At 47.5% G+C, this 24,531-nt stretch overlaps 1 protein-coding gene across 1 annotated transcript; it reads right to left on the bottom strand.

The window, feature by feature from the left end:
* Positions 1-561: 561 nt before the first annotated feature.
* Positions 562-14,178, bottom strand: LOC122489363 (butyrophilin-like protein 1). Its single transcript, XM_043591081.1, has 9 exons — positions 14,049-14,178; positions 11,313-11,660; positions 6,583-6,864; positions 6,267-6,467; positions 6,005-6,025; positions 5,886-5,912; positions 4,850-4,876; positions 2,346-2,372; positions 562-1,923 (listed from the first exon to the last, which is right to left on the bottom strand). Exons 1-9 carry the CDS (start codon positions 14,131-14,133, stop codon positions 1,259-1,261), a joined length of 1,683 nt encoding a protein of 560 aa, XP_043447016.1. The 5' UTR covers positions 14,134-14,178; the 3' UTR covers positions 562-1,258.
* Between the last annotated feature and the right edge of the window lie 10,353 nt (positions 14,179-24,531).

Here is a 24,531-nt window from a genome sequence, read left to right as displayed (position 1 = left end):
GTGGCTGCAACAGGTTGAATTCCCACCAGCAGTGCAAGAAGGTTCCCCTTTCTCCACATCCTCACCAACACTTCTTATTTCTTGTCTTTTTGATTTTAGCCATTCTGACAGGGGTCAAGTAATATCTCATTGTGGTTTTGATTTGCATTTCCCTGATGTTGAGTGAGGTCGAGCATCTTTTCATGTGTCTATTGGTGATCTGTATGTCTTCTTTGGAAAAATATCTATTAGGTCCTCTTCCCCTCCCCCATTTTTTTAATGTTTATTTATATTTGAGAGAGAGAGAGAGAGAGAGAGAGCATGAGCAGGGAGGGGCAGAGAGAGGGAGACACAGAATCTGAAGCAGGCTCCAGGCTCTGAGCTGTCAGCACAGAGCCTGATGTGTGGCTTGAACCCACGAACTGTGAGATCATGACCTGAGCTGAAGTTGGACGCTTAACCCACTGAGCCACTCAGGCACTCCACCTTTGGACTTGGAAGTAATGAGAGGCACTACACAGATTCTGGAAAACTGTGCTCATAGTCAAAGCTTTCTGAAATTCACCCAGCATCTGAAAATTCTCTTCCTCATTCATATCTTTATTCTGGTAGAAGTTCTCTTCTTTCCAACTGGAGTTGACACACAGGAAGAACCAGATCCTTCTTCTTAATTCCTGAATTAACACAGCACTGGTATTTCACGAATAACAGATATTTACTAAGGTTGGTAAGATAAGTGTGCTTCCACCATCCCAGAATAGGAGGTATATACAGTAGAATATTAGACTGCTTTCCTCTTGAACATCAATCAGCCATTCATTTCTCCAGAAATTTTTGGATGGCCAATGTCTCTGGTCAGTGTGCACATTTCCCAAAATAGAACTGGTGACCTACTCATAGCCTCTGGGTTCATCTGCACAACTCAAGTTGGATAAAATATACACCATTTAATTCTGCAGAGTCATTCAGCCCTCATCTCCTTCATATCCAAGCAGAATAAAGACTGTATGAAATAATTTTCATTATCAAAAGAAGCATTACTTCCAATAGTTAAATGCAGCCTACCCTAATCCAGCTCAGTCAACTATTATCTTCTGTTGCCTGAGCATAAGGCATGAACTGAGTGTTCTCATAGCCATACCCCAGGAGACTGCATCCAGAGCAAGAGTGCAAGACACCAGGTCATCCAGGACTGACCTCAGAGGCTTTTGTCTCAAGGAATGTGAAGCTCCAGAAAGAGCCACCATAAGGAGTCTGGGACAGTGTTGGGGTCCTATGGTCACATAGCCTCAGGGCCATAGGGGAGTAATGGAGAGTCAGCCCCTGGGAGAGCACCATCAACAGCAGAGCCTGAGCTGAACCCATCCCCTGAGAGGCTTACAGGTTCCTCCAAAGAAGAAGGAGGATTGTTAAGGGGCACAGGGGTCTCTGTAGGCACACCCACCACAGAGCAGATGGTCAGGGACACATCTCCTGACTGAATCATGAAGTATGGAAACAGAGTCCCAGTGGAGGAAGTTAGAGGGAAGGAGAAAAGGTGAGATCCATCAGTCATGTTATAGAAGGAGACATCCCCTTCTTTGAGGTCTAAGAAAACACCCACCCTGTGGGGAACTTCATCACAGATTTCCTGACTCTCAGGGAGGACAAGGGCATATAATTTACCTCCGTTCCACCTCAGAACCCAAAACCCCACTTCTGGCCACTCTCTGTACCAGCCTTTCCTCTCCACATCTCCCCTACAGACCCCCAGACCCCACTCGCCACTGTTTCCATTCTTGATCTCCACCTCCCAGTAGCAGCGCCCTGATGTGATGGCCTCCTGGCCCAAGATGCTACAGGGTCTTCCTGGGTCCTCAGTTGTGTCCTCCAAGGTCACACTAGTCTGTCCACCAGAGACAGCAAGGTGCCGATCTGCAGACGCTGGATCCAGAGTGACAGACACTGCAGAGAGAGTTGCCAATCATGCAAGACCTTCCCCTGCCCCATAACAAGGGCACACAACCACCACCACCACCCTCAGACACCTAGTTGCATATGGGAAGGGCTAAGCCTCCTGAGATGAGAGTCTTGTGACTCAAGTACACAGCTCTCCAAGCAGGAGAAGTAAGCATAAGACTGATCTGAGGGTTAGATGGGTCACAGGGAACTTGAGAAACTAGTCTGGACTCAAGGACTTAAGGTTATCTATTTGGAATCCAATATCAGCCACATTCACTAAGCTCAGCTATGTGACTTTCACTGCCCCATCCCACTGCACAACCATTGATGGTGCCAGCATTTGTATCACCACAGCAAGCTAAAGGAGACATCAGAGGCCATGGGGCAGCAGTAGGAGTACCCAGAAAGAATGAGAAGTAACTCACAGGCCTGGAACTTCTCCTTCCGCCAATCTACAAGAGAACCATATTTCACAAATGTAACAACAAATCAGAGATTTGAGGTGACTGTACATATCAGTGTCGATATCTTTTGGAAAAATCGTTTGGAAACATTCAACTGAAGCATTTATTTCTTTTACACACACACACACACACACACACACACACACACAGAGCCATCATGCTACAGCCTTCCCATGAAAGCCAAGCTATAAAACTTAACCACTGAGAGGCTGGATAACAACCTGAAAAGAAAGCTCTAGACCCAGATTTCACCATCATATTATGCTTTCTCAAGAATCCTTAGCCACACATCTATCCTGAAAGCTAGGTTTTCTTGAGAAGAATTGGGGAGATAAAAAATTCTGAGGCCTCCATTTATTTCTAAAGAATTGATTAAACTGAACTTGGAGGTTGAATCTAAGCCATGGTAGAGACCATACAACCTGGCAGAGCTGAACTTGGAAGACAACTACAAGCCCTGGGCGAGGAGAATTCAGGACACAGCATCAGAGAAATTGTCCCTAGTCAGAAGGCAATGGAGAGGTTTCAAGGAAGGGAGAGACAGAAGTTCAAGCAGGAAAGACATACATCCAGTGAAAGGACAGACACTATGAACTTGTTTCCCCTTTTCGTGGGTTATTGGGAGGAAAAATATCCCTATATGTAAGGGGAAATCAAAAATATCAGGTCTAGTCATCTGCTTCCCCCCTTAACTGCTCAGAGAGATCAAAATCACCAGGAGAAACCCCACGTAGTAGGTACCCAAATATGGTCATGTCCTAGGCCCCCTTATTCATGACATTGAAAAATTATTTTTCAATTTTTAAATACGATGAGATCAGATATTACTTCACCTCATGCTATGAGCTGATCAATATGCAAATATTGATTCTACTGTAATGGTATCTGTCCTTACAAAATAAAAAGGTATACAAGGTATACATTAAAACACATGCACTTCAATCCATCAGAGAAGGGGGAATGCTAAAAGAAGACTATTTGATCCTTATTTTTAATAAATAAATCCCAGGAATCAGTGAGACTCTCTAAGGGGGTTTCCTCACACATCTAGCCCCAGGTCTCCTGCATCCCTGGCTCCCCCTTCTCTGCTCTCATAGTCCATGTTCATGATCATGAACAAAACAGCTGGGACAAACACCCGCGCATGCACACACACACATACATACCTCACACAGGTTCAAAGGACCCAGATTCTTAACTCACACCGGTGCTAAGTGGTGTTCTGGATAACCTTTCACTGCTTTAGGATCCCCCGCACCACACTTCTGCCCCAACTGCTACTGGAAGGTTGAGATGGTCTCATGATCAGAAGCAAACTCAGTCAGAAAAGTACTTCAAAACTGCTCAAAATACTGTAAGTCTTTTCAGAAATCTCTCAAAGAGGTATCAGGGAGTTTATTACTTCTTGTGCACCCAAAAACTGTGCACACCCTCTGTGTACTTTACACTCAAACCACCGTGATTATGATTTGTGGTCTCTCTTCCACCACTCTGAGCTACCCAAAATCTCTCCAAGAGGAATCACAGGATTTCTACTCCCTTCTCATCTCCTCTCTTCCTCACTGCTTTTCTTTCCCTGATTTGTTCCCAACTTTTCTCTGATAAACAATTTTCACTCCTCTAACTTTCTCCTACCGTATCTTCACACATTGCCCTGATAAATCAAACCAGGAACAAGCCCATCAGGTAAACATGCAATTCTCCTAAAGGAGAGATAATGGTTGTGAACAATTATAAGTTACAGTTCTTTCAAAAAAAATTTTTTTTAAGTTCTTCCTCTGTTACACAAACATACACATAGGATTTTGTATATAATTGCAGGTAGCTCTCAGACCCACCACCAGGAGTCCATAAATATCCTGGAAGCTCTGGATCTCAGATTCAGAACAGGCAATTTAAAGCAATTACTTTCACAGCAAGCAGGGAAGTTTAAGGGAAGAAACCCAACTTGGACAAGGAGCATGAGGAAACAAATGATGACCACCATTCCAGGGGACCAAGACAAAAACAGGAAAATCAAAAGTAGATCCGCAAGATGTAGGAATTTCAGGGTAAAATGGATTCAGAACCAAGGATCCCCTTAGGAATACCTGAATCGTAAGCAAGCAAGAATGATATCTGAAATCTTCTAGAGACAGCAATTTCTGGTCTACAAAGCCATTACTGTGTTCCAACTGTCCTTATAAATGAGCACTCTTTCATCACTGCTGCAGCAAAAGCATCAGTTGAACAAGGTGTGTTCAGATGAAGTTGCTAATCCTAATAGTGACCTACAGTAGAAGACATGGTCAGAATAGAGGCAGATCTGTGTTTCCCAGAAGAGTCCCTGAAGTCTTCACAAGGAAACGACAAACATGACAAGGAGAACAGGGACACCCACCCTGTCCTGGTATGGGGTCCACTGACAGAGAAGGGGGAAGAGTTGAGGCTGAAGGGATAAGGGCACAGAAAACTGAGTTACTCACCTGCATACAACTGCGCCTTCCTCCAGCCTGAAAAGGGACACACTCTAGTGAAATATGAGCCAGAACAAGAATGCTTAGCATTGATCTACTGGCCTTGCCTCCTCTCTGTACTACAGGTGACACTCCCAACAGAGTAGGGAGGCTGGAGAGGAGATATCCTCCTGCAATGTGCAGACAGCAGGGTATTGGGGGAAATTCCCTGGATCACAGGTCAGAAAGCCTGAATTGCAGGCTGAGTTCCACCCCAGCCTGCTGCAGCTGTGTGACCTTTTGCAAAGCCATTTAGTATCCTGTGCCTTAAAAACCTCAAATATTTTTATTCTATCTCCACTCAGTTTTGCTTCTATGAAAATATTTTAGGGAATAAAATACAAATTATTCCATAATTATAAACAGAAATCATTATTACATCCAATGTTTTCCAGCAAAGAGATATTTGGGAAAGAACACAAAAGGGGACATGAATTAAGGACAGGGACGTTAGGTAAGATGTGGGGTAAAAGGGGCCAAACTTTCTCAGAAAACACATCACTGTTCTGGAGCATTGACAGCTGACCCCACCACATTCCCACCCATGGTCTGCCCAGTCCTCTACCCATCACTTTGTGACCAGCACCTCCAGGAAATGGAGAGAAAAGACTCTCCCTGGATGATGTTATATGCAGGGGACATACTCCTAAACTTAATGACCCCATTTATTTACATAGCTTCTTTACCAAAATCTCAGAGCATCCAGTTTGAATAAGAACTAGTTGCATTGAAGGCTAAAAAGTTGGCAAGATGGTGGGGAGATCAGCACTGGAATAAACCCAAGATGCGTGACAGACTCCAGGGACCACCATCACCCCAGGTTCCCAAGCACTGGGTGGGAAACAGCACCCCAGATAGGGAAAGTCCATGGAGCAGGGTCCTGCCCCCCACCTGCTTCCACTTCTGCCCCAGGGAAGGGTCCATATGTCTGTGCCTGAAACAAGGAGAAGGGACACCTTAGCTTAGGTAGGACAGGAGACCCAAAGACAACTGGAGAGTCACTCACCACCCAGGTAAATGGATTTCCTCCTGCCTGAAAGACAACACAGGAAACTGGTGAGCTAATAACCAGAGTGTCTCCTACACAGGGGACTCAGAAACTTCTGGGGAAAGAACAGAATTTACCGAGATCTTCTTGGAGTTCATCTGAAAGAGAGTGAAAAATAAGTCTGAACTCCCATCCTTAAGAAAGGAAAGACTGCACCTAGAGAACCCATAAAAGGACTTCTCGGTATCCTAGAAGATCTAACTCCAGACCCGCCTCCACAGCTCCAGCTGTCCTCTCTGGACCTGTTCAGCCACCTGCTTCCAGCCAAGCCCCTTGCTGTCAGCTTGTCCTCTGCACCACCTTCCACACTTGCCTGCCTTGGCTCCTGAGCTGCCTTACCTCTGGCCTTCAACGCCTCCTCCTTTGTCCGCCGGGCCTCCTCCTTGTCCCTGTGCAGTCTCTCCCATTCCTGCATCTCCTGCCTCTTTACAGTATGTTCTGTCTTGATGTAATAGGCAGCCCCAAGGAGTGAGAGCATCAGCACCACGAGGCTCACTATGAAAGCTGGCTTCCAGGGAGAGGCCTGGGGGAAGAAGGGCTCTGTGGCCAGCCAGAGACCCCATCAGCGGCACAGACCAGGGCAGCCCAGCCCAACACTCACAGAAGCCCTAGGCCACTCCCTCTGGCCCTGCTGGGAATGGGAAGTAGTGCTGACCTGGGATGAAAATGGCCATCGCCTTCTTCTGGTCCAGGACGGGGTTGAGGACTGAGCAGGTCATGTTCCCTGAAGAGCTGTCCCTCACCACCAGAGCAGACTCCACGCTGAACAGCCCTTCAGTGTCTTGGGCATGGGTCTCAGAGAATGTCAGGAACTTTTCCCCATTAGCAGCTCTCCACTGTATCTGGGGCTTTGGGAACCATCCCGAGGCCGTGCACACCACTCGGACCCCGTCCTCCTCTGGCCCTGTGATGTGCACTTGAGGGACAGAGCCCACACCTGTGAGAGAGAAGCTGGAGAGCACAAGGAGGCCTTCCAGAATCCAGGGATGCCAGCAGAGCCTTCCTCTGCACAACTCTGGTGTAGCATTGCATTCCAGGGCTCCCTGGGGAGTGGTCCCTGCAAGGATTAGAGCAGGGGTCCTGCCACAGGGAACAGAAGGAAGGAGCATGGGGACCTGCAGAGGGCAGGGCTCTTCTCCCATCCATAAAGCTGGGAAGTCCATCACCCAGAGTAACACAAAGGAATTTCATCCCAAGTTCTATCCTTCTCTGCTCTTCTCACCTCACACACTCTCCAGGGCATCCACTAGCACACTCAGTACCCTGTGGTAAATCATTTCCATCCTTGACAACCCTACCTACTTCCTGAGCTCCCCCCACTAATATCCACATGTTAGCTCTGCCAGGATTCCTCACAGATGCTTCAAACTCAAACCCTGAACTGATTCATATTTGGCTTCTCTGTGATAGGCTGATGATGAAAATATTCCCAGTCCTTAACCCTGTTTCACATCCAGCTCACCTTCTGCCACATATTTTTAATGCCTTCACACTCTGCTTCCGGGTTCCATCATGGGACTTATCTGGGCCACTGAGAGGTCAGGGAATGTGACTCCAGCAGAGTTGGAAAGTACTTGTGCCATTGCCTTGCCCTCTGCCACAGGACGGACATGCTTGGGCTAGAGCAGTCCTTCCAGCCAAATCTGTCCTAGATCAGCCAACAGCCCAATGAACTTCACCCATGTGAGTAAACCAGGTCAAAGTCGACTGTCAGGACAAAATATATTAAAAGGCAGAGGTTTCCAATCCCTGTTGAAGTAAGGTCCCTTCCCATCCTTTTTCTTATGCCATTTACTTGAGGAAATTTGTGATTGTGGGGGCTTTCTCTCCTCTTTGAAATGTATATAAGTCCTTTGTGAAAACTACATAGGCCTTTTGTCAGGTTGTGATCCAGGAATGTGTTTCTAAAGACCATGGGAGCCCTCTTTCTGAACTGTTAACACCAAGGTGGACAGCACCCCTCTCTCCCAGTTACTGGGGGAGTGTAGGAGCCTAACCTCATTGGGGACCAGGGCCCAAGTGCAAAACCACTTCCTGTCATAAAGATGGGAGAAGTTGTAAAAACAAACTATTTTAACTTTCATTTGTCTGGAAAACTCTTCATCTTTCCTTCCATTCTGAATGACAGCCTTGCTGCAGGTTTTTTCCTTTCAGTTACTCTGAATGTATCATGCCACTCCCTCCTGGCCTGACAAGTTTCTGTTGAAATCTCTACTGAGTAACAGGAGGAAGTGTTGAACCACTATATTGCACTATATTGAGCCACTATATAAAACTACATGTTAACTACACTGGAATTTAAAAGCTTTTTTTTAACTTTTAAGATTGGAGAATTTGTTTTCCTTGGGATAAAGCCAATCAGCTAACATAGATGGTCACCACAATTACCAAGTACATTTAGGGTGCACTGCCCATGACAAATGATACTGTCAAGTCCATTTACTTGAGGGCTAGTAACTGTCTATCCAGAGAACATGTATGTAACAAGTTGCGTCTGCATGGCTATGTAAAAAGGTGAGATTCTTCTGTCTTTGAAACCCCTTGGTAGATTCTCTGGGATGCACATCACTTACTGGTTAATGCTAATGCCATAATAAAAAATGTTTTCTCTCCCTACTACCTTTGTGAAGAGGATTTCTGGATTCGGAGACTTTGTCTTTAATTATATTTCCCCTACACTTAAGATGTATGAGTAAGCACCATTAAGATTTGTCAAACACAGCTCAGGTGAGCTGAACTCCCCTAATGCTCAACAGTAAATAAATGGTTGTTACTATGCGCAGCTGAGATTTCTGTCTATGTTGCACAGCATTATGACAGCAATCAACAACTAACACAAAATAGCAATACTTCTAAATACTACTACTAAACAACAAATTGCCAAAAAACACGCAAACAAACAACAATTAAAACAAAAACAAAAAAAAACCTTGGGAGTCTCCAGTCCCTTCTCTCCAACCCCCAAACTCTTTGTGTCCCCAAATCCACCCACTCAGTTGGGTTACTTTCCAAACATCTCTGACACTGAAACCCCTTCTCTTCTCCCACCCCACTGCTCTGACATCAATTCAGGGAACCATCCTCCCCACCCTGTAACTACATGTCTTTCTCCAGTCTTGCTCACCTTCTATGTACCCTCTCTCACAGTTGTCAAAGCAAACCTCCTCCCAAAAACACCTCCCTTCACTGCTCTGTTTAGAATTTCCTCAGCTCTTCCTCCCAACTCCTGTAATACACCACACAAAGCCTTCTATGGTCTGGCATCGCCCCTAACCTCAAAACCCCTCAACACTTCTTCCCAAGTTCTCCCACCCGGGCCACTCCAGCCCCAGGACTATTTGGTTAACTGTTGAACTGCTCATAACCACAATCACCATGCTCTCTGTGCCCTTCATCAACCACCAGGGCTCTTTGGAACACTTTCTGGATTCACTCAAGTACCTGCACAAGCATGTACTCCTCATGCACTGTTCAAGATCAATCCCTTCTCTCTGCCCGTGGACCAGGATTGTCACTTCTCACCAACCTCCCATCCACCTGTCTCACCAACCACATGGCTTCCTTGTCTGCCCAGACACACCAGCCACACTCCAACCTTGGTTGTTTCACATGAGTATTCCTCTGCTTGGAACTCTCACCCCCAGATACCCACTTAGCTAAGTCTCTACTCACCACCATCTAACATCCTCTATAACCCATCTGTCTGTCTATTTACTGTCTTTAACATAAACTCTGCAGGACAGGGATCTCTATTTGGTTCACTGATGTATTCAGGTGCCCAGAGGGGACCTGGCACTTAGTAGGGATTCTATATATCTTAAAAGGGTATAAAGAATTAAGTGGGTTGGGAATGCAAGCTGGTGCAGCCACTCTGGAAAACACTATGAAGGTTCCTCAAAAAAACTACAAATAGAAGTACCCTATGACCCAGCAATTGAACTACTAGGCATTTATCCAAGGGATACAGTTGTGCTGTTTCAAAGGGACACATGCACCCCCATGTTTATAGCAGCACTATCAACATTAGCCAAAGTATGGAAAGAGCCCAACTGTCCATCGATGGATGAATGGATAAAGAAGAGATGGTATATATATACAATGGAGTATTACTCGGCAATCAAAAAGAATGAAATCTTGCCATCTGCAAGTACGTGGATGGAACTAGAGGGTATTATGCTAAGTGAAATTAGTCAGTCATAGAAAGACAAAAACCATATGACATTTCACTCGTATGAGGATTTTAAGAGACAAAACAGATGAACATAAAGGAAGGGAAACAAAAATAATATAAAAACAGGGAGGGGGACAAAACAGAAGAGACTCATAAATATGGAGAACAAACTGAGGGTTACTGGAAGGGTTGAAGGAGGGGGGTGGACTAAATGGGTAAGGGGCACTAAAGAATCTACTCCTGAAATCATTGTTGTACTATATGCTAACTAATTTGGATGTAAATGTTTAAAAAAATAAAAAAAATTAAGGGGCGCCTGGGTGGCTTGGTCGGTTGGGCGGCCGCACTTCGGCCTCAGGTCATGATCTCACGGTCCCGTGAGTTCGATCCCCGCGTCGGGCTCTGGGCTGACCGCTCAGAGCCTGGAGCCCTGTTTCAGATTCTGTGTCTCCCTCTCCCTCTGCCCCTCCCCTGTTCATGCTCTGTCCCTCTCTGTCTCAAAGATAAATAAACATTAAAAAATTTTTTAAAAAATAAAATTAAATTAAATTAAAAATTAAAAATTAAAAAAATTAAATAAATAAATAAATAAGTACAGGTGTGGGGAAAAAAAAGATACTGGTATATTGTTAGGACAGACAAATTAATGCAAAAATGGGCGGCAAGGGGTGTTGAGTAACAGATAATTAGCCAGTCCCAGATGAAAAATTTTAAAAGAATGTACTCAAGAACTTGCATGCATTGATGACATGATCTCGCAGCTCGTGAGTTCGAGCCCCGTGTCGGGCTCTTTGCTGACAGCTCAGAGCCCGGAGCCTGCTTCAGATTCTGTGTCTCCCACTCTCTCTGCCCCAACCCACTCGCATTCTGTCTCTGTCTCTCTCAAAAATAAATAAACATTTAAAAAAAGAAATAAACTGATGATTTTTCTAACAACAAAAAAAAGAATTAAGTGAGTGATGGGCATTGAGGAGGGCACCTGTTGGGATGAGCACTGGGTGTTGTATGGAAACCAATTAGACAATAAATTATATAATAAATAAATAAATGAACATTAAAAATAAAAAAAGAATTATAAGGATTCCTATTGAACTAATCAATAAGTGAAAATCACTCCTTTCCTCATCTCTAAAATGAGGGGACTGATTCACTTGGCCCCTGAGGTCGCTCCCAACTCCAAAACTCAGGACACTAAATATAGATCAACCACTCACCTGCCACCTTCAGCTCCAAACTGGCCTCTTCATAGAAACTTCCCTTTCTGAAGAAGCAGGTATACAGCCCGTTGTCGGAAGCCTGGACCTTGTGGATACGCACAGTGGCCTCCCCCTGGCTGAGGAAGTCCTTCACCAGCGAGGTCCGCCCTGTGTACTGAGCCAGCTGCTCTTCTTTCTGTTCCTGCTGGTTTTCATAGATGAACACTGCTTCTGAGAACTTGGAGCGGAACCACCGCAGCTCCATGTTTTCCACATCCATGGCTGGGGACACATGACAGGGCAGCGTGACGTTCCCACCCAGCACTGCCACAATGGGGTCCGAGGGGCCAATCACCACAAACTCCTCTGTGGACACAGACACAGGAGTGAGAAAGTGGAGAGACACAGGTAGGGAGGCATGGAACACATACTGTCAGGTGGGGGGCCCAGGCAGGCAGGGGTGAGTAGCAGGTGGGAGGCTCTGACCTGACAGACTGAGCTGTGACCACTCTGAATTGGGACAAGATCATCTTACCACACCTTTGAAACCCGGAAATGATATCAAAGAGACTCCCTCAGCAGCCTGTGTTCCTGGTTTCCAGCCCTCCATGAAGGACTCTCTAACTCAGGGGTTCTAACCTTCCACAAGCATTACAATCACCAGGAAGGCTTGTAAAACACTGACAGCTGGGCTCCACCCCCAGAGCTTCTGATCAGTACATCTGGGGTGGATCCAACGATGCACATTTCTAAGGGGTTCCCAGGGATGCTGAGACTGATGTTCCAGGGACCATACTCTGAGATCACAGCTCCAGTTTGGCTCCTCTTAGAACAGGACTGAAAACTGGTTGAAGTTTATTATTTCTGCCCATGTGTTTCTCCTCTGCTGAATTACATGTGCATTAAAAACTAGAGCCCACAGTTATTTCCATTAAAACCTGCCCTCACTCCATCACACAAGCACCCAAATCACCACCACCTTTCACAGGCCTTGGTTTTCTGAGACCTGGTGGACACGTCATGACATGACACTTCTGCAGAAAGAACCCTGTTGCATCTACAAAGAGTGACTTCTCATCTCCTGTGCTACTCCACTTTGGCTGAGTCACTATCTGTCTCACCTGAGGAATGACAGTGACTAGTCTCCCTGGGACTATCCTCTTCCCAGCCCCATTTGTGTGACCCTTTTAACCTACAAGTAAAACCAGGTCCCCTCTCTATCCAAGCCCTCCAATGCCTCTCTGGTTCCCGAAGTGACCTGCAAGCCCAATAAGGATGATCCCTCAGTGCTCTCTGACATCCAACTCTTGTTTCTCTTTCTTGCTCACTCTGTTCCACCCAACACGTGCCTCCTCTGCTCCTTCAACACCCAGGCACACTGCCTGCTTTGCTCTGGCTGCTCCCCACTCTGGAAACCCTCTTTCCATGGGGATCTGGACAGGATGGTACTCCACATCTTCATTCCCATCTCACTGCCTACACCGACCACCTTATGGAGCACTGCTGCCCACCCACACACCCTCCTGCACCGCTGACTGCCCACCCTGCTCTACTTCCTTCTCCCATACTGTCCACTCCTCTAACAGACATAGATTCCATGGAGTTGAGGTAGTTAGTACTCACTGTCTCCTGCCAGAATGTAAGCTCTGTGGAGACAGGGACTCTGGTTTGTACATAGATCAGCACCTTACACAAACTTCATACCCTGTAAATATTTATGGAATGTAATGAATTAATAACCGAATAACTACTTAGATACCAATAGAGCCAGCAAACAAAAAATAAAAGAAATTTATTTTCACACTTTTCATAGTGAAATTCACATTTTTTTTTACTTTGTAAGACATAAACTCCTCATTGGACAACTGTCTTGGTCCCCTTCCCTTATTTTATGGTCCTGGGACTCTTCCTTTTTTTTTTTAAATGTATTTATTTACATTCAAATTAGTTAACATACAGTGTAGGATTGGTTTCAAGAGTAGGACCCAGTGATTCATCACTTGCATATGACACCCAGTGCTCATCCCAACAAGTGCCCTCCTTAATGCCCATCACACATTTAGCCCATCCCCTACCCGCCTCTCCTCTAGCAGTCCTCAGTTTGTTCTCTGTATTTAAGAGTCTCTAATGGTTTGCCTCCCTCTCTGTTTTTATCTTACTTTTCCTTCCCCTCTGCTGTTTTGTTTCTTAAATTCTACAGATGAGTGAAATCATATGGTATTTGTCTCTCTCTGACTCATCTCGCTTAGCATAACACCCTCAAGTTCCATCCACATTGTTGCAAATGGCAAGATTTCATTCTTTTTGCTCACCGAGTAGTATTCCATTGTACATCTATACTGTTTCTTATTTATCTATTAATCAGTCAATGGACATTTGGGCTCTTTCCAATACTTTGGCTATTGTTGATAGTGCTGTTATAAACATTGGGGGGTGTGTGCCCCTTTTAATCAGTACATTGGTTTCCTTTGGATAAATACTTAGTAGTGCAATTGCGGAGTTGTAGGGTGGTTTTATTGTTAATGTTTTGAGGAACCTCCATACTGTCTTCTAGAGTGGCTGCACCAGGTTGCATTTGGTTCTGGGACTCTTCTTAAATATTTAATTATACCTAGTGGTTGGGGGACCACCAGAACTTTCCGACAGCCAGGGCCTCCACCAATAACCATCTGTCCTGATGGAGACACAGCAGGGCTCCCAGAGGCTCTTGCCCACCCAAGGGAGATGCAGGAAGGGGGATGGGGACACACTTACCTGCAGAACCCCCAGCAGGCAACTGGAAGAAGAGAAGCAGGGAGGTGAGACAGGAGAGCAAAGAGCCTCTGCGGCAATCCTCCATTTCCTCAGGGCTGGGGAGACACAGGGCAGAAGGCAGGAGAACACCTACAGAAATGAGGAGGGCCAGCTCACAGCTCTGGGCCTCAGAAAAGACAGAAGGGCTCAAGGCTGATAATAATCCCCAGAACAAGAAGAGTTTTTGCTACTAGTCATTATGCTGATGGGGCTGGGGGCCCAGGACAAAGGCTGCTCAGGACAAAGCAACTGGCCTTACTCCCAACAGAGGGCTCCATCAATTCCCCATGAAAAGTTGACCCTCATCCTCTATATCTCTGAGGACTTTCTGACCCAAGAGAAAGGAATCCAGGAGGGGGCTGCCTGGGTAGCTTAGTCGGTTAAATATCTGACCCTTAATTCCAGCTCAGGTCTTGATCTCAAGTCATGAGTTCAAGCCCCACGTTGGCACAGGGTATGTGAAGCCTACTTAAAAAAAAAAAAAATAAGAGGATCCCAGGAGAGAGAGAGCACAGAAATGATAAAATGTGTCCTGGTCAGACAAAAAAGAGCTTCAAACCACCTACTGCTGGTGGAGTGGGGGTCCGGCAGCAAATAGTACTGAGAAGAACAGATGCTGGAGGTGACTACTGACTTCTCCAGATTCAGCCACTCTCTAGGCAACCACCTTAGGCTAGTTTCTTGACCTTTTCTGCCCCAGCTTCCTCAATGTCAAATGGGGATAGTAACGGGATCTCACCCCAAGATACAAGGATGTAGTGCTACACAAATGTCAGTAAGTGAATGAAGTGCAGGCATCACTGTATTTGTCCTGGGTCTTCTCAGAGCCTCATTATAACCCAGCACCAACCACCCTCACCACAATCTCAGCCACTTCCTCAAAGCCAGCTGCTCCCACCTTTCCTTTTATTGGCCAAAAGCATCTTCAGACCCAACTTACCTGCTTAGAAAGCTGAGATTCTGGAATGTCTCTAACTCAGTAGTGTGAGATCTCAGCAGACCCCAAATCTGCTCTCAGAGATTGCACTTGCAGTCAGCTGCTCTGAGCCCCAAACCCTGCTTCCAATCCAACGTTGGGTGCCATAGGGTCTTCTTGCCTGAGAGGCAGGTGGTTCCCAGATGAGTGGGGAAGCAGAACCTGAACAGGTTATAGGAGTCTGAGCCAAAACAGGGTCCTGGGCCCCCACTAAGCACTCCCAAACAGGAGAATCCACCCTTCTCTGACTCCTGCACCATTTGAAAGTGAAAGCTTACAAAAAACAATCCCAGCAGACTCTGCCCTGCCCTCTGGATGGTGCACCCCAGTTATCAGTAAGGAAGCAACGTGATCAGAGCCACAGAAACAGGGCAGGTACAGGTCCACTGACCCACCCTGCAGGGAGTCACACAGAGGGACAGACTCAGCAATAGTTTGATGAACAACTGCTACTCTCCAGGTTGGCTAACTTCTAAACCATAAGCAGAGAGTGTGTATGGCACAGCCAAGACTAATACCTAGCCCTATGCATGGCTGTTCACTACTGAGACTACTCATGACAGTTGGTGAATACCATCAGGCAAGAGTCTTTGAAAAGCCCCTGGTGTAGCTGCTTTGCTTTTCTTCACCCTGAGACCACATAGGTGTGGCAACAGAGAGGTTACTACTGGGCATCAGGAGCTTCCAGGACCAGTTCCAGGACTCTGGCCCTGCCCAAGCTGAATGGACAGCACCCTGTGGCTTGTTAGTATTTTACAAGTATGCATGGCCTGCATACACCATTCAGTCCCCTCCCTGCCAGGCTGCAGTGTGCTCTAGGAAAGATGGATGTTATGGTCTCTGAAGGAAAACCCTGGAGCACTGGGGCTTCCTCCAGCCCCTCCCTACCTGTATGTTCCCATCTCAGCAGGACACCTTGGTTCACTCAGTTACATCTGCCAGAAACTGGAGGGTCATTCCACTACCCAGTCCATGTTCCCACCCAGTCTACCTCCAATGCACCAGAAATGTTCAAGACTTTTCTCAAATCCATATCCATGGCCAGTATCTAGTTCCTGGCCACCCCCATTTCTCCCCTGGCCCAAGCAGGGTGTCGCTACTTCCCCATGAGTGTCTCTTGCCCACTTCCAGCCTGACCTCCTCAAGTTCATTTTCCTTCCAAGGTCATGATCCTCTCAAGTCAGATCTGCCTTATCTGTTCAAGGGATCCCCCTATAAACCTCTTGTCTGTGATTCCCAGGGCACAGCTTCCTCTCTGACCTCTTTCCATCACTCTGCCAGTTGTCCCTCACTGGCCTGAGTTAGTTCCTCCAGTGAGTTCCTCCGTTCCGAAGCCTCGGGCCTTCTCACAAGTCATTGTATCATCTTGCTCTCTCATTCTCTCTCTCTCTCTCTCTCTCTCTCTCAATTCCCAAACTCCTTAACGTCTCAGTCTTGCCTAATGTGACCTTCCTCAGAGGAACCCTCGCCCACCTGCTCATCCCCATACGTGCCCCATACACGTACTTGTTGGAGTTTTACCGGCACCCTGTCCTCCAGCACAGCTCTGACATTGGTTCTTCTGTGGAATGTCTGTGGCATCCACAAAGGGAGGCACTGTCTGCCCTGCTCACATGCCCAGGACACAGTAAACAATAAACTTTGCTTGAGCTCATTTGCAGAGGACTCACTGCAGCAGCCCATTGGCTACTCAGCCTTGTCCAAATTTGGAAAACATTTCATTCCACTGAGAAACACAAAGACGGTTAACTCTGACCTAAACAAGTCAGCCCAGCCCCTCGGTGGTACAACCCCACCATCTTTCCTGCTCCTTTTTCCTTCCTGCCCCAAATATATATGCTTCACTGAAACATCCCCAGGCTAGAAACTCAGATTCAACCACCTTTGCTTACTCCCTCAAGCCTGCCCAGTGCTCGGGTGTTCATGAGTTAAGTGACTGGTGTTAAGACACTAGCTTGGGCTACAGCTTCCCTGGTCACATTTCTGCCAGGTTGTTGTCATTTATCTTCATTCTACAGGAGAGGAAACCAAATCTCTCAGAGTTTTGCAACCACACACCCAGCAAAGCCTCACCCAGCCTGCATTCACTCTTGATTGTTCTGAATAATTCACTGGATTTGTTTTCATGAAACAAGGCCTGACTGGCTCATGGTGCATGGGCTTGATAGTTTTCTGCCTAGATGTCTGGTCTGAGATATGAAAACTCTGCACAAATCCAAGACCTCTGGGTATATCTGAACACATCCCAGGTTGTCATCCACAAAGGTCTATTCTGCCAATATACACTTAGACTTGGGACTATTGGGAAAATGTACCTTAACGGAAAAATAACAAATGAGGGGACCCTGGGTGACTCAGTCCATTAAGTATTTGACTCTTGATTTTGGCTCAGGTCACGATCTCACAGTTTGTGGGATCAAGTCCCTTGTCGGGCTCTGTGCTGAGAGAGGAACCTGCTTGGGATTCTTTCTCTCCTTCTCTTTTTGACCTATGCTCCCTCACGTGGGTGCACACACTCACTGTCTCTCAAAAATAAATAAACTTTTTAAAAAGTCAATATTTTTTCAAAAAAAAGAAAGAAAAATAACAAATGAGATAAGGACCAATATCAGCTTCCAGGTCCACCCCCCCATCCATGCCACCACCAATCCCTGACCAACGGGGAGACTCCTCAATGCCTAAGAGACATTAGGGGAATTTGATGAAAAGACTGTGCGAAGAATTTGACTGAGTTCCTACTAAGTGCCAGGAACTGGGCTTCACAAGTTGTATTTATGACACTTCATTTTCACACATGCACACAGAGATGAAGGAAGACATGAGCCCTGCCCTCTATTAACCTTTAATCCAGGAACTTCCAAGAGGAGGGAAGGCTGGACCTGCAAGGTGCACCCCTCCTTACTGCCCCACATGACCCAGTCCACGAGCCCAGCCCAGCCCCTAGCTCCACACAGCTCTGGGTGAAAGAGGAGCAGGAAGAGGACCTTGAACTCAGCAACGGACCAGGATGATATGGCCAGAAAGCTTATCTCCCTTGAAGGCCAGTCCTTCGATCCCAGGATGCGAGGAAGGGGAGAGGAAGGAATGACAAAGCACAGGGAAGATGTTCCTGAAGGACACTGGAAGGACACCTGGGGACACTGCAGGAAGGACACCACACAGCAAACTTCACCGTCCTCCCCCAGCTCTCAGACTCATGTTCCAGCTGTTCATCAACAAATACTGTCCACTGGCCATGAATGATTTTTCTTGCTCAATAAAAGTGATCCCGATGCTAGTGTGTTAATATTATACTTTCTCCTTTAACAGCCGTGTAATGTCTCTTATCTTTAGTTGTTTCAAGTACTTTTGAAACACTTTTCAGATAAATACTTAAGCCATAAATCAATGGCTAATATAAAAAAGAAGTGTAATTTTAAAATGTGACATTTGGTGGAAAGGCTTAAACCTCATCTTTAAAAATCTGCAATCTGGTGAATCTGAATTTACTTTGACGCTGTGAAGGTGAAGGTTCACTGGGTTATCTTCCACTGCAGGAAAAAAGTTTATACAAGTGTTTCCTGCTTGTTTGGTATCTGGAAAGCTGAAAAATAACAGGAAACACACACACACATACACACATGCGCGTATACACACATAAGGCGATAGTTTCCGTGTAGACATCAAAATGTTCCTTCCTTTTCTAACCAGCATGACCCTGCTGGTGGGTTGAGCTCTGCCCTGGGAGTCTGCTGAGGACAAGACCAAGGGCTCAGTGGGGATGATCAGTATCCCCTGAGACTGCACACCTGCCCCTCTGATGAGCACAGACCTTCCTAATGGAGGCTGTCTTCCCATATCTGAACTATCCAACCAAAGATGCCTCAGAAAATTCCTTAGATCCTTACTCATTCCCAGGAGTGGGGCCTGCCCAGGCCTCTCACAGGTCGACGGCAAAGCCCAACTGGCCAGGGCACCTGCCCCGGCACCCTCTGAATGGGCAAGTCCCTTTGCTTCCAAAGTCTGAGATTCCTGGGGACATGAAGAGGCATCACTCCCACCCCTCTGAGCTATATAAAGGCAAAGGACTGAGACCAGGGAGAAAGACATTCTTATAGAAATTTTAATAAATTTTGATTATGCCATCAATTAGCAAAAGATAAATAAGAAATTGAAAGAAAGCCAAGAGAAAAATGGTGTAAGAATGGAAAGAACAGGGGAAAAAAAGAATGGAAAGAGCAAGAAGAAAGAAGTGAAGGAGGGAGAGGAAAAGGGAGAACAGAATGACGGAGGGAGGGAAGGGCAAGCAGGGAGGAAAGGAAAGGGAAAAGAGAAGGTGCAAGCCCCACCTTGCATTCAGCCCTGATATATCTGGGGACAAGACACCTGAATGGGACACAGGTATGCCCGCAGTGTCTCAAGTACATTCACTAGTCACTGAGATGTCAGTGAATGTTTTGCAGTGAGTGAATACAAGTACCGCCCACATATAGGTGACCCAGTCATAACCTGGGAAGCATTTACTCACTCTCCCAATCCCATGTAGGTCAGGCCCATCCACAGTCAAGGCTGAAACAGTTAAGTCCTTGTAGGAGGGTGAGTGCCAAGTTATGGGAAAAGGGCCTGGAGATCTGCTACTTTAGCCTCTGACCTTGAAAGAATCAGAGGAGAGAGGCCCGAGGCAGAAAAGTCAGGAGGGGCCCTGGCCAAGCTTGAGAGGCTGATTCTAACAGTCCCCAGCATGCCCAACACCCTGTTCCTCCATGTCAGGGAGACTTGCCTCCACAGGCTGAGCTGTAGGCTGAAGCCCTGAGGCCAGGCCCCAGCTCACTACTGACTTTCACCAAATACTCAGGCCCACCATTTATCTAGTGCTATTTCACTCAGGTCATTATGTACTTTGTTTCAATAAATGACTTACTCTAATCCTCAGAGGAGAGTCTTTCCTCATGTTAAAGCTGAGAGACAGAAGCTGAAGAATACACGGGGACACAGGGACCTGCCCAGGGCCAAACCCTACTTGAGGCAGGTCCACCCCAAAACTCAGGTGAGCCCTAAACAGAGGGCACCAGATTGGAGGCCCTGGGCCCAGAAATCCTCTCTAAAGCAGCAGGTCTCAGAGACGGAAGCAGGAGGACTATGCTGCAGCAGCTGCCTGGGAGGCAACCAGACAGAGGGTGCTGTGAGGGGAGAGCAACCCTGGAGACCCTACCAAGTCTCCCAGATTGCATCAGGCTCTGCTGCCCCCTTGTGGCCAGCACGCACAGCACCGAAGGAGCGCTTCCCTGCGGGAGGACAGAGGGACAGAATACAATCTCATAAATGTGGATGGGAGCACAGGAAACCAGGCACAAAAGACCGAGGGCTACAGGACTCCTGATAGATGAAATTAGAGAATAGGCAAAACGGAAGGCTAAACGGACCGCGGTGGCAGAAGGCCGATGTCCTCATCGGGGGTAGAGGGTTCCGGGGCACTGAGGGGTAGTTAGGACAGGAAAGGACACCACATAGTTATCCTGGGGTGGTAGGGCTTAACTGATACTTATCGACTTACTGAAGTTAGCTTGTTCATTTTATTTATTATTTTTATTTTATGTATTTATTGTAATTAAATATTATTCATTTTTAAAGAACAAAACTGAGTTCCCACAGGAAAGTGCTGGGACACATGTCAGCATCTCTGTCCAACCAAGTCTCCACACATTGGTTTGGCTCCTCATTCTCACTGTTCCTCTAAAGCCTGGTAGGGTGAGGATCCCCCTTCACAGACACCCCCATACATACACACACACACACACACACACACACACATCACTGCATCCTGTCTTTGCAAAAGGTCCACACTGCCAGGCCTTGGCTCTGCCATTTCCCCCAAACCAAAAGCTATCTTCTCCACCTGCCCCCTCCCTTCCACCCCTCACTGTGCTCCTAGTGAAAGGTCATAGGACACAATCTCTACATTCACTTGTTCAGTGGGCATCTATTGACAGCTGGCTTCAAGCATCTGGGGGAGACAAAGAAAGTCCCTTGCCCCAGACATTCTCACAACCTGGCCACTTAATATGACACATGGCAAAGCAGAGAAACCGCAAGGCAATGTGAGCAAGAAGCGTGGACCCTCAGATACACTAAAGATACGATACACCTAAGGGAGGCCCTGGGCAGACTTGCTGGAGAAGTGCCCTAGGTTTGCATGTTGACTCCCCTTGAGAACTCCAGATTCCCTGGAACAAAGCTGGAAGTGGTTAGTCCAAGTGTGACACCTCTGAGAAGACAGCTTCCTTGCTGAGGAGACACTGACTCAGAGTTGGAACCAGAGATTCAAGGTAGAGGGAGGGACTTAAAGACTGAATCCCAAGAGGGTGAGCGATGGAAAGGAAGCTGAAGATTCTGCCTTACAGTTTGTGGTGAGAAAAGCACAGCACTGAGTGAGGGAGAGCGTGTCTCCCCCACATGGAAACTCAGTTCTTAGCCAGCCCACCTGAGGCCAGAGTGTGAGAGAAGAGAGGTGGAGGGCCCCAGAAGGAAGCAGAATTCCATTAGATGGTTCAATTACAAAGTTGTAAAGAAGTAATTTATCTGGGGATGGGTGGGACAAGGGAGAAGCAGGGGCTTCTGAGGCACCTGAGAGCCTTTCTTCCCCCTCCCAGCCTTAAAGGGACAGGGAAGAGGAGCCCAGATACTGGCAGGGAGGGAGGGAGAATACCCCACCTACTCTCCCTCCACCAAAGCCTCCCTCTAGTGCCTCCCATTGACTGTACCCGGAGAGAAGCCACCAGCAAGTCCCTAAGCCCTCGCTCCCTGTGATCAGTCCAGGGAGTCAGTGTCCCCAGTTACAGAGTGAGGCAGGGAAAGGTGAGAAAAGACAAGGAAGAGGGGGCAGACAGGGAGTAACACCACAAAGGACAAAGGGACCCAGGGGAAGAGGTTAACATGAGAACCCCCACCTGATCCATCTCTGCCACAAGCACCTTCCCAAGTGATCTAACTACTGCTTCTGCCAGATGACAACCCTCCCCCCAACAAAGATAAGGACACCAGTGACAAGCCCAGTGAGTGGGGAATCTGGGTGCATATAGAGGTGGGAGAGGTAGGGAGGCCTGCCAGGCAGCTCTGGAGTGGACAAAACACAATTCTTGATGTCTCCAGGCCCAAAGTCATAGCCCAGACTAGGAACGGTGGGGAGCCTCCCAGCAGGTGTTTACAAAGACCTGAGGACTAGGTTCTATGTAGGTTCACCCCCAGGAGCCTTCCCCAGGGACAGCCCCCATCCACTTCTGCCACCATCACCACCACAGAGGCCAGGAAGAATCACCCCCTGCATCCTTTTAGTTCACACTCAAAAGGTAGAGATTCATTTTTAGAGAACTTTGCATAGGAAATGCAAAAGGAAACATAAGGACACAGAAAAGAAGGATTGTCAACATACAAGGCTCTCACAGGCCTATACAATGACAGCTGGCCAGGAGGCCAAGCACAGTAGCTGAGTGGGACCAGCCTCAGGCTATTCCAGAACCACCTCCTCTCCCCAAATCTCTCACCCCATTGAGCTCTGAGGCTGTTCCCCAAGCCCCAGATTTACTCTGCAGATGTCTCTCCATCCCCTCAGGACTCTCCTGTCACACCTGTCTGCTCTGGGAAGCCCAGTGCCTTAACCCCATGATCCCAGCTCCCCCTCTCCCGCCTTGCCTTCCTGCACTCACCAGCCCTATTCTCGTGCACCACCCTCACCCACACAGACTAGCTTCTGTGGGCAACAACCATCCTCAATTTCCTTTGACCGGCCCCTCCAAGTCTTCCCTGCCACTCAGTTCTTCTCAGTCCCTCCTCAAATTACTCACTGCCATCAGGTGTCAGATAGGAGACCCAAAGGAGCCCTGGAAACTTCTAGTTCAAACCCTTGGGTTCAAATTATCCACTGACCTTGCTCACCATTTCCCACTCTATCTTCTCTACCTCTAAAGTGATACCTTCTCCTTGGCTAAAAATACAGATGGGCAGAGGGAGTGGCTCCCAATGATTGTGGCTGGCTGCCTCTCCCTGAGGCAACCTGGCCTTCCCTGGCCCTGGGCCTTCCCCCATTGCAGGGTAAGAGTCCTGTCATGCCCTAGACCTGCACCCAGCACATGTACACTGTCCCTCTTCCAGAGTGCCAAGCCTGGCCACTGGCTTCTGAAGAGGTCTGCAGGGCACAAGCCACAATCAGCACCTGCTGGGAGACAGGGGTCAGCCTGCTCCTCGCCCTTTCCACAGCCAAGAGATGGACACCCTCAGTGGGCAGAAGCCCAGCACCCACGCTTCAAGGAGGCCTTCTCCCCAGGGAGCATGTGACAGGTCACATGCACCAAAGGATATGCTTTGGGGGTATGGGGTGAAAAGTCTTCCAGAAGCTTCCTAAGGGCCTCCGCTTTTCCCAAGTCCCAGAGGTCACAGAAGGGGAGAGTCTTCAGGCCTCAACTGCACCCAAGGAGCTCCTGTGCCCAGAAGGACAGAATCCACAGTGCCTCTGCCCACATCCAGCCCAGAGCGCTCCATTTCAGGGAAGGGAATCAAGAATTTGGGGTTATATGTGTTTCTGTTGACTTTTTTGTTAGACATTTTGGTGGGGAGTGGAAGACACAGTTGAACATGTAGGTCTTAAGCCCAAGAAAAGTTCTGGAGCGCCTGGGTGGCTCAGTCAGTTGAGCATCCGACTTTGACTAAGGTCATGATCTTGCAGTTTGTGAGTTCAAAGCCTGCATCGGGCTCTGTGCTGACAGCTCAGAGCCTGGAGCCTGCTTTGATTCTGTGTCTCCCTCTCTCTCTGCCCATCCCCTGCTCATGCTCTCTCTCTCTCTCTCTCTCTCTCTCTCTCAAAAAATAAATAAGCATTATTAAAAAAAAGAAAAGTTCTGGGCTGGAAACATCCTTTGTGTGGCTACAGGACCATTTGATGGTAGTCAGAGCTGTGGGGATGGAGAACAGCTGGCTTCTCTCTGAGCTTCCACAGGGGATGTTCATACCACCTCCCTTCACATCCACAGTTTTACTTATTATAACTGTCTGGGTGTCCCGCATAGTTTGGGAACCTCTGGAGGGCAGTGGAAGGTCAAAGATCCTTTAGTGTAGACAGATCCTCCCAACACCTAAAGCTGGGTCAGGCCCAGAGAACCCATGAGGAAGGTACCATGCTGGGCAGCTCTTGCCCCGTGACTGTGCCAGGCTGGGGACCAGGACCCAGGAGAGCCACTCCCAGCCTTTCCATCAACATGGGCCATGGACCAGAGACTTACCTCTAGTCCCAAACACCCAGGGAGGGTGGGTTGTGAGTAGACCAGAGCAGCCCACGCAGGTAGCTAGCTGCCAATCTCAACACCTCTGGCTGTCTTCGCTGCACGATAACCTCCCTGCCCCCACATCATGCATCTTGGGACCCTCTGCATCCTCACTGAGTCTGCCCTCTAAACAGTTCCCCCCAGGACAAGTCCTAAAGCCCCAGCCTGCTGCCCC

The sequence above is a fragment of the Prionailurus bengalensis genome, chromosome B2, assembly GCF_016509475.1.
Source record: "Prionailurus bengalensis isolate Pbe53 chromosome B2, Fcat_Pben_1.1_paternal_pri, whole genome shotgun sequence".
Classification (NCBI taxonomy): domain Eukaryota; kingdom Metazoa; phylum Chordata; class Mammalia; order Carnivora; family Felidae; genus Prionailurus; species Prionailurus bengalensis.
The sequence above is the reverse complement of the archived record's forward strand: the minus strand, read 5'-3'. Positions and strand labels throughout refer to the sequence as shown.

Coding starts and splice junctions, on each gene's coding strand:
- LOC122489363 (XM_043591081.1), bottom strand. CDS start 14,133: ATGGAGGATTGCCGCAGAGGCTCTTTGCTCTCCTGTCTCACCTCCCTG. Junction 6,865..11,312: donor TTTGGAGCTGAAGGTGGCAG/GTGAGTGGTTGA, acceptor TCTCTCTCACAG/GTGTGGGCTCTGTCCCTCAA. Junction 5,913..6,004: donor TGAACTCCAAGAAGATCTCG/GTAAATTCTGTT, acceptor GTTGTCTTTCAG/GCAGGAGGAAATCCATTTAC.